Source organism: Candoia aspera, chromosome 8 (genome assembly GCF_035149785.1).
Source record: "Candoia aspera isolate rCanAsp1 chromosome 8, rCanAsp1.hap2, whole genome shotgun sequence".
In the NCBI taxonomy this organism is placed as follows: domain Eukaryota; kingdom Metazoa; phylum Chordata; class Lepidosauria; order Squamata; family Boidae; genus Candoia; species Candoia aspera.
Window position 1 is genome coordinate 49331793 of NC_086160.1, and position 10549 is coordinate 49342341.

Sequence of the window (10549 nt, forward strand, 5' to 3'; positions counted from 1 at the left end):
GTTCCTCTTGGCTTAGTCCAGCCGCGCCGAATAGGAATAGGGACGCTGAGCTCTCGCGCCTAGCTCTGTACCAAGTTATTCTGCGCATGAAGTCACAAACTGTACGAATCGCAACTTCTTGAGACTAACCTCTTTTTGCCCGAGAGTAATTTCAGAGCACGCAAAAGCTCGCGAGCCACGTGATCTCTCCCACAAGCCCGCTCTTCCCCGCCCCTCCTCTTCTTTTTTCTAACTCTCGCGAGCAACCGTGACGTCCCAGGGCAGCCTTCCCATTGGCGGATTCAATAGTCGCGGGCTACTTGAACGGCGAGAGCGAAGCGGGGCCCAGTTCCAGTGAGTGAGTGGTTTTCTCCGGCTGTTTGCGGGTCCCGCTGTCAGCGCCGTTATCATGCTGACCGGCACCCAAGTGGATCTGGAGAACCAGGAAAATGTGCCTCCGGGGGCAAAAGAGGTCCCCCAGGTTGCGGGTGCTCCTGGACACCGAATGGCGCTGGGGCTTTTGCAAGCGAATCACCGCCGCTCGACCCAGCCGCAGGTAAGGCGCCTTTTCCTTTTGCCCGGCCTGGACGGAATGCCCGTCTCCCTGCCCGAAGTCGGGGGCCCCATATCCGCCATCTTAGAGCTCTCAATCTCTTCCTGCGCTGCTGTGGTTGGTTTTTTTGTACGCAGCGAAGGCGAGGGGCATGACCAGCCAGCGTGGTCCTCCTCTTACGCTTCGTGGTCCTTTCGAAAGTGGAGGGAAGTTTTCTGTCGGCTTGGCTACCGACTCGCCTTCCGCAGGCAGGTAGGGACGGAGTTAGGCTGCTCGTCGGACGGCAGAAGGCCTTACTGTTCGCGAACTGATACGGGTGGACAAACGCTTGCCGTTGGATAAGGCGCTTCTCCCAGTCTCTATATGGCGGGTGCTTCCCACTGAAACGCCATTTGGTGGGGACAGCAGCTGGACGGCGCCTCTGACTGACGTTGGATGAGAATATCTCTGTCGAGAATCTGTGCTTCTAATGATGGATGTTCTCATCCCTGTCCCTCCTCATGAAAACTCTCTAAATGTTCAGGCCACAGGCTGGGCCACAGCCAAACAAGCCATGTCATGGTTTAATATGTTCATTTATTGTTTATTTAATATATGTATATCTCATGTTTTCTTCTGAAGCTTGAGGCAGCTTTGAGGCCATCCATTTTTATGAATTCCATGGCTGAAGGTGGATTATGGATCATTCAACACAGGAAAGTTGGGCAATGTGTTAGTAGCAATCAAAACACTGACCAGCCTTCTAAAGGACTGTCGAGAAATTTGATCCATTTCTTGCAGCATGACAAGACATAATTTATAACTTGCCTTTGGCTTAGTGTGCTATGTTCACCCGGCCATTGTGGTTTGCAAAGTAAGGTTTGTGGCTTTGTGTTGTTCATGAACCCAGTTTGGTGGTGTGTATGATCCCAATCATTAATTCTTATAACTACTTTCCCTAATTTGGTGTTGCCTGTTGCATTGTCTTCACTCAGAATGAGTGATTTCAGTTGTAATGTGGACTACATCATATTGCAGTGCACTATCTTTGTTTAGAAAGATTACCTCCCAATATATGGGCGAAAGCATCATTTGGATGAGTGAAGTACTAGGCGACTGATTGCTATGGCTGTTTTTTTCTTCTTGCAGGTTCCCCTTAGTCAAATACCGTGGAGTACAAATGATGAGAATTATCTTGGTGTCCCCATTGGTAAAATGGGAAACAAACAGCCTGCCTTTACTATCCACTTGGATGAACCTGATAGCAGGAGACAAAAGAAACATATGTCCAGCAAAAAGACCTCACCCAATGAAGAGGCTATAGGCTTGAAGGCAGCTGTTGCTTCAATGGGAACCAGAAAACCTCTAACACCTATAGACAATCCAATGGATCTTAGCTCAGGTGAGGGTAATATACTATCCTTAAAAATAGATGTACACCATAGTAATTGATTCTTTGCTTGATTTTACAGTTGCTAAATATATCATTGTGTCCTCATTTTTGCAGGTTCTTGTTGCCTATGGTACTATAAAAGCTTATTCAGATTTAGTCAATTTCAACTATGGCAATTGTTCATATTCCTTTCAGTGAAAATAATTTATTAGCTTTCAAGACCATGTGACTGAAAAACAAAGAATTTCCTGGGTCTTATTACTTGTCTGATATAATAGTTGGGTTTTATATATATACATATAGGGCAGCATCAAAATAGAATGTATTTTGATTTCAAGTTTTGCTTTGAAGTTGAATGGCTTTTTTCCTCATAGATTTTTAATTTAAGACTGAATGCTTCAGTTGCATTCTACTTTCAGTGTGAACCTTAAAGCAGTCTGGATTGTGTTGATATTGTAGACTTTCCCAATATACCTTAGAGGGGTAGAAAAGTGCTTCAAAAGTACTTTTAAGAGTACCTTTTTTTTGCCCCAGTAAAGGTTTCTGCATGTGGGGGGAATTCCTTCTGTAGAGTCTGCTATTAAATAGAGTAATGAAGTAAATGATAAAAGTGTCTCCTATACTTTGCTGCTCTAATACCATCTGTTGCCCCATGAACCTAGTCCTTATTTCCATAAAACTAATATTTTAATTTATTACTGGGGGCCATTTTAAATTTCAGCCTACTTCTTCCTGTGATGTCATTCCTGTTGCCCAAAAGGTCAGGAAGCTGAGTTGTAGCTCATGGCCCTTCAAGTGGGTTCTACCCCGCTCTCCCTGGTATTTTCTGAGTTCAGAGCATGAATTCAGAGCAGGAAGGAGGCAATGGCAAACCACTTTTGAAAAACCTTGCCAAGAAAACTACAGGGACTTGTCTATGCTACCTCTGAAAATTGGACCTGATTGAACAGATTAAAAAAAAAATTCAAAGAATATTTGAACAGCTTCTCTAGCTGTTTATCTTCTATCTGTGAATGTCACTCACAGGGCTTTTGACCACTGGAAGCTTGAAGACTAGTTACAATCAGAGGTGCTTTCCAGGTTTAGTTCTATTATGGATTCATATTGCTGCTCAAAATACTGAGAAGTTACTGAAATTGTAGGAAGTTGTATTATGAGATTATGGTATATACTGCAGTCGAGCAATTTTGGATTTAAAAGAACTTAAGGTTTTTTGTACTATTCATTGCTTGCCTTACATTTGAGGCTTCATAAGCCTAAAAGACACTTTACCTATGACTTTCATTTTAGGGTCACTGAGTATTATGGATATGTCAATAGTCCAAGAAGCAGAACAGAAAATTAATGTTAACCATGTCCCAGACTATATTGAGGATATCTATAAGTATCTTAGAGAAATGGAGGTAAGAACTGATCATGCATACACAATGGGGAAAAAAAACACCTGGTTGAACCTTAAACATGTAACTACATCTAGCCTATTCCAGATGCGGAGAAATGTTGGGCTAGGATATCTGAGACCTCTGCCCCTTTTTTTTGCTTGATCATTAGAAGTGATATTATAATGTAACTATTTCTAACTCCTATCTGGAGCATACTTGCACCTCGCAGGGGCTATTGGCATGCAACAAGGAAAAGCCTTTATCTTCCAAGTTAGTCAGAGGTTCAGTGAACCTAGTGGGATTGATTAGAGGGATTATTGTGGAGAAGTGGAAGATCATGATGGTTCCTATCAATGTATATGCGCAGGATATTAAAGATCCAGGGAAACTCTGAAGGAATTCTTCAGAAGGCTAGATTACTTGCTGGAATTCCTTGATGTTTATGTGATGGACTCACTTGTAAAATGTGAACTAATTTATACCAGGCTAAACCAATATCAACTGGAAAACTTGCCTATGTAGTTCAGTTCTGTAACAGGTGCACATCAATTCCTATCCTTTAATCTATTTTAAATTGCCTTGTATCTTCATTTGTCTGGATTGAGCAATTGTATACTGAATTTGGAAGAGTATGTAAGCACTCTCATGTTTAAAAGATCACGAGCTCTTTTGACAGAGTTAAGTGAGACAAAGAATAAATGGCTACCATTGAATAAGGTACACAATTCTTTTGCTAGGTTGATTTGGTCCAAGAAAGGCTAGATCAAGGTTGTGAACATAAAACTTTGGTTTAAGTTGGACAAGAATCTAATCTATTTTAAGAATCTAATTTATTAACAGTTTCTATATATTGCTGTAATTCCAGTATGACTCCTGGTTGTTTGACAATGAAATGAAACAAACAGAACATACATGAACTAATAAAAACAGTGAAGTAACATCTTAATAACAATCACCAGCATCCACTTTAAAATTTGGTAACAATTACATGTCAGTTTGAGCAATACAATTTCTAAGGCTTTCCTGAATGCCATCAGGGTAGCTGCCAGCTACTGAAGGGAGGCTATTCTAAAGGGAAGGGGCAGTAACAGAGAGGCACTGTCTCCTGGCTTTCATTCAGCTAACATCTGAATAGGGATGGATTTAAGCTTCCTTTCCTGAGATGAGCAAATGGGGTATGCAAGGAGATGGTCCTGTAGATATTTGGGAATCAACCCATCTGGACTTTTCTAAGTTAAAACCAGCACTCTGAATTGTACCTGGGAAACTCATCAGAAGCCAACATAGCACCCACAAAACTGGTATTATGTGACTATAAGAGAGCTCAAGTGGGCTGCTGCATATTGCACCAGCTGCATTTCTCAGGAGGCTTCAAAGGCAGCCACGTGTAAAGTACATTGCCATAGTCTAACTTCAGTGTGATAAGAGAGCAGGAATTATCATCTCCAAGGCTCCAAATATTGGCAGTGGAGAGAGTTGGAGCATGCTGGTTTCAACTGATCAAAAATGAAGTTTGTCTTTGCTCTCTTGTCTACTTTTATAGGATGTAGCTCTTGCATAGCTAGTGGGTAATCCAATACCTTTTCCTCCTATATCAAAAAGAAACTATAAGCATGCATGTTTAAAACTTATTAATGCCTTCCTCTTTCAGTATGAGGTGTACTTACATAGGTGGCTGCCCACTAACAGAGCATACGGACTTCATTTCATTTTTAAAAGTTTAATATGCTAATACTGCAGAAGTACCAATTGGGACAAAACACTAAAGGCTTGAAAACCTTTTTTGCATTTTGGTAGTAAGTTAATTGCAAATCAACTTTATTATATAGAAGCTAGAGGTGTTTCAATGCGACAAGAGGTAATTGCTAATTTCTTTACAGGTGAAATGCAAACCAAAAGTGGGTTATATGAAGAAACAGCCAGATATTACAAATAATATGCGGGCTATTCTTGTGGACTGGCTAGTGGAAGTTGGTGAAGAATACAAACTACAAAATGAAACTTTGCATTTGGCTGTAAATTACATTGATAGGTTTCTGTCTTCAATGTCAGTGCTACGAGGAAAGCTTCAGCTTGTGGGAACTGCAGCTATGCTGTTGGCATCGTAAGTAGATGAAAATTTTGGGGTATTGCATTTATTTTTAAAAATGTTCATGTCTTTTAATGTAGTGTTAATTACATTAAACTTGTATCTGTGCAAATTCTGTTCTACCTGACAGTATTTTCTGATATATAAATATAGGGATGCTTAATATAAATCCAGGATATCTCTCAAAGGGAACATATGAACTATAGATATTTTTAAATCTTAGGTTAATAGTCAAACTTAAACATCCACCACAAACTGTTGTTTCCTTTTCTACTTTTAATATTTGTCACAGGTAGAATGCGTGTAAGCATTTGGCAGTAAGAAGTTACAGTGTAGGGTAAAAGCTTACAACACTAGCTACTGTGACCAAATAATATCTGAATCAATGAACCAATATAGTTGTGGAAAAAGTTGTGGAAAAAACACTTGGTGGCAACAATTGATTATATCAGTGCTTTTCTTCCTACTGTAGAAAGTTTGAAGAAATCTACCCTCCAGAAGTAGCAGAATTTGTTTATATCACAGATGACACTTACACAAAGAAACAAGTTCTCAGAATGGAGCACTTAGTCCTAAAAGTCTTGTCATTTGATCTGGCAGCTCCTACAATAAATCAGTTCCTTTCTCAATACTTCTTACACCAGCCAGCCAGCTCCCTAGTGGAAAACTTGGCAATGGTAAGTGTTGGGGTTTTTCAAAAAGAAATATATTAGAAGCAGTTTTTAAAAATTTGTTCACCTGTCACGATTGGTATCTTTTGAAAATATACTACTTTTAAGTTCTAAAGAAAACAGCTTTGCTTCAGACTGTTTTCTGGCTAGTTAGATAAAAAAGTAATCTTAGAGAAATAAAGGCTTAGCATGCTGAGAGATCCAGCCTGTGGCCCAACCTGAGTGGGGCGCTGCAGGGTTCAGTACTCCCTCTGCTCCTTTTTAACATCTACATAAAGCCTCTGGGCAAGATCATCTGCCACCATGGGATGAGGTATCATCAATATACAGATGATACTCAGCTACACATCTCCATCTCAGGTGATTTAAGTGAGGCTGTGACCACCCTTTCCACCTGAAGGCTGTAGGGGTCTGGATGGGGAACAACAGGCTTCAGCTGAACCCTGAGAAGATGGAGCGGCTGAGGGTTGGGGGCTCCTCTGTATCCGGGAGTTTACTATCTTTGGTTCTGGATGGGGTTTCACGGCCCCAGACAGACGCAGTGTGGAATCTGGGGGTCCTCCTGGACTCACAACTCCTGCTTGAGCAGTAGGTGGTAGCCGTGGCCAGGAGGGACTTTGCTCAGCTTCGTGTTGTGCACCAGTTACGCCCCTTCCTGGATCGGGAAGCCCTCCAGTCAGTCACTCACACCCTAGTCATCTCCCGTATAGACTATTGCAATGCTCTCTACATGGGGCTACCCTTGAGTATCCAGGAGCCACAACTGGTTCAAAATGTGGTTCGAGCAATTTTGGGTGCCCCTAGTGTGGCACAGGTAACACCTTTGCTGCGGGAGCTGCATTGGGTGGAGTGCCAGTCTGCTTCCGGGTCCAATTCAAAGTGTTGGCTATTGCCTTCAAAGCCCTACATAGCATGGGTCCAGGTTACCTGAGGGACTGTCTCATCCCCATTACATCGACCTGTCCCACCTGGTCAGGCAGAGAGGGCATGTTGTGGATGCTGTTGCTGAAAGAATGTCATCTGGTGGGTTCCAGGAAGAAGGCCTTCTCTGCTGTTGCCCCCGCCCTATAGAATTCTCTTCCCCCAGAGGTGAAGCAGACCCCCCCTCTCCCGGCCTTCTGGAAAGGAGTAAAGACCTGGCTCTGCCATCTCCCATGGGGGGTGAAGAGGGGTGGCCACCCCTAGGGGTGGCTAGCACCCTAAAGTCACTCCCCGGAATTTAAATCAAGAACTTTTTACTAGCCATCTTTTTGGAACACATTTATTAAGAAGATTGTTTTTACTGTACTGTTTTACTGTTTTATTGTATTTTAATTAATGTTTTATTTCTGTTTTATGTAACCTGCCCAGAGTCACTCCCTGAAAGATGGGCAGGGAATAAATTTGATATATAAATAAAAATAAATGATGTCAAATTTAAATTCTGCATCTTATATGCAGAATATTTTCCTACCTTTATGTTGTAGCTTTCATAAGATAACAGTGCAGTGGGGTAGGCTTTTAATTAATATCTCAATAGATATAAAACTTCACAATGAACTCTTTTACTTAAAAATAGGATTTATAAAATATTTGGACCTTGTACTGCTTGATAGAAAATGTACAAGGATATTTTGGTATTAGAAATTAAGGTTATGTTTTCTATTTTACTACAGTACTTGGGTGAACTGAGTTTAATTGATGCAGACACATATCTGAAATATTTGCCATCAGTAATTGCTGCAGCAGCATTTCATATAGCAAACTATGCAGTTTCTGGGAAAACCTGGGTATGTATAAAAACAATACGCCTGCCCTTCCAATTTGTCCCTCAGAAATATGCATTAACAGAACTGTCTATTCCCACATCTATTGCCTGTAGAGGGGATCATTTCAGAGAGCCTTTTTCTGAGCTGTTGGTCAGAGGCAAGTGATAGCTGTGGACAGTCTTCTTAGACATGTTCCACTCCTTGACAAAATTCTTCCAGAGAAGTTTGCCTTATATTTATATTAATTGTCCTTTTTGGGCATCAGCTGAAGACCTCTCCTTTTCAGTCTCTTTAATTGAATGGGTCTTGTATGCTGTGTCATATCTTGCTGTGCAGTGGTTACATTTTATTTCCTGTGAACAGTCCAGGAATGACTATTAAATGGTAAGGCTTCTTTATTATCAACATTGCAGGAGATGAGTTCTCCTGTGCATCACCATGTATTAAAATATGCAACCATTTCATTAGAATTTAGTGACCTAAAATATTTATAAATGTTTTGTTTTGGTGAAACTCCCCTACAATTTAATAGCCTTATACTGTGATTGTTAAATGAAAGATAATTCTGTTCATAATCCTGTGGCCTCTAATTTCTCTGTACCAGAGTTTGGACCGTATTAGTTCTGCATAACAGAAAACTTCCTCTTAGCTGTGCATCCCACTCTTTTTGCCCCCACCCCTTCTAAACTGTAGTATCTTTGACTCTAAACATGCTACATATTCCCTTTTTTGAGGGAGCTGAAAAGGGTAATCTTGGGGACACCTACTCAGCCATAAGGATTTTTTCTTTTTTAACTAGGGCTTCAGATTAAGTTCCAGAAAGGTGCTTTGAAGCAAAACTGTAGTATCAGTTAGCAATTTAAGTTAGCTCCACCGATTTCTGAGAGCCTTTGGCAGTCACACTTCTACAAGCTCCACAGACCTAATTTTCATCAGATCTAGGCTGAATGGTCTCTTCTGCCTTATAAACTGGCAACTGAAATGACCAAACATCAAGAATATTCTGAAGTTTTAAACATTTGACTTTCCTTCACAGACGGATTCTCTTGCTAAAGTGACGGGATATACAACTGAAAGTATTAAGCCTTGTCTCCTAGACCTCCACAAGACCTACTGCAGGGCAGCACAGCATACACAACAGTCTGTAAGAGAGAAATACAAGACTGTAAAGTAAGTCTGACCCTTGACTGCAGATGCTTTTTACTCTGTAATTGAAACAACTACTGGAGTATGTTAGAGTAATTTGTACATAAAAAGAGCCAAACATAAATACTGTGCTAGACAGCAGAAATAATATTCATATCACTTTTATCTTTTTCAGATACCATGCAGTGTCGCTCATTGACCCACCAGAGACACTAGATTTATTATAACTGAGATTTCAAACCTATATATTGTCCATTGCAAATGTACAGTTTTAAATTTATATTTAGACTTGAATCAATCTGGTATATTACCATAGCTAATTATGAGGTTTTATACTTTTATAATGTTTTAATGTAAACTTTTGTACATGCAATCTTGTTCTACATGCTTAGATGGCGCTCCTTTAAAGCTGTGTTGAAAAAGACTTAAACCATGCAGGTATAACTGCTGAGTGGCACTGTTCAACCTTTTTAAAACAGTATGAGCAGCGTGAGGATTTGACTCTAAAATTGCAAATCAAGATAGTTCAATGGAATGTCTGCATATAATAAAGTTACAACGGTATATTTGAAATGATTAAGTGCCCAGTAGCTGAACTTGAGAAAGCTGCTGCTGTGACACTTTTTGCTAACAAAGACCCCCATTCTACTTGAAGGCTGTATCAGCTATTAAGGATAGTGATTTTTTTTTTTTTTTGAAATATGTTACTAAAGTAGCTTTATAAACACTGCATTAATAGCTTTTATTCAAACCAGTGAGTCTGGAATGTAAAGGAAGAGCCTCCAATATCAAGGAGGGTAAAATTAGTTACTGCCGTAAAAAAAAATTATTAAAATCCTGCCTTCTGCTAACCAAGGTCATAAAACAGGCTAATTTAATGTGTTTGCAATTAAGCAAGCCAATTTCCTGACCCTCAGATGAAATAGCCTGCAATCAGCAGGGTGATGCAGATTCCGTACTGCTGCAAGGCAAATAAGTTGCTGGAGGAGCACACCGCTCTGTATCCTGGCTTCAGGTGGTTAGGATCCTTAGGATGAATACCTTTTCACCTCTACTCTTGGTATAATCTTAAAGTTCTAAAACAGGATTGAAGTAGTGGGTGTATTGGGCAAATACCAGGTTTTCTATGTTGTAAGGGTTAACTTTTATATTCATATTTGAGAAGGATTAAATTCCTATAAACAACTAATGCTTGATATGTGCTCCCAGTAAATAAATGCATGGAAAGACCTAAGTGTAACCATCTAGAAGCTGGTAAATAAAATCCTCTAAAAGGATCTCAGCAGTAACTTGACTTATAAAATATATTTCGTGTACTGAAAAGTTTTTAGTCTGCTGCTTTTGTACTTTGAAACACATTTGTGCTTATCTTCTAAATGATCAGACAAAACATAGCAGTCAAGGGAAGGGTTAAATACAACAAGCACAATTCTTAGCTGTAAGGAAAAGGAACTGGATGGTCAAACAACCAAAAGGGCATATATGGTTAACCTAGTTTATTCAAAGTTCTATCAAAGAATTGGCTCAAAGAAAACACCCAGTTCTGCTTATTACTACAGAAGGAATGGCCAATCAGCTAATCCTCATTTTTTTCTATTATCCCTTAGCT

General features: G+C 40.2%; 1 protein-coding gene across 2 annotated transcripts; it reads left to right on the plus strand.

The window, feature by feature from the left end:
- Window positions 1-299: 299 nt before the first annotated feature.
- Window positions 300-10217, plus strand: CCNA2 (cyclin A2). 2 transcript variants are annotated; one of them, XM_063310816.1, is made up of 8 exons: window positions 300-535; window positions 1661-1913; window positions 3195-3307; window positions 5167-5390; window positions 5848-6052; window positions 7702-7815; window positions 8831-8964; window positions 9116-10217. In XM_063310816.1, the coding sequence occupies exons 1-8, from the start codon at window positions 389-391 to the stop codon at window positions 9165-9167; spliced, it is 1242 nt and encodes a 413-aa protein (XP_063166886.1). In that variant the 5' UTR covers window positions 300-388; the 3' UTR covers window positions 9168-10217. The 2 variants fall into 2 exon arrangements, with proteins under 2 accessions (XP_063166886.1, XP_063166887.1); XM_063310817.1 differs by lacking the exon at window positions 7702-7815.
- Window positions 10218-10549: the final 332 nt, after the last annotated feature.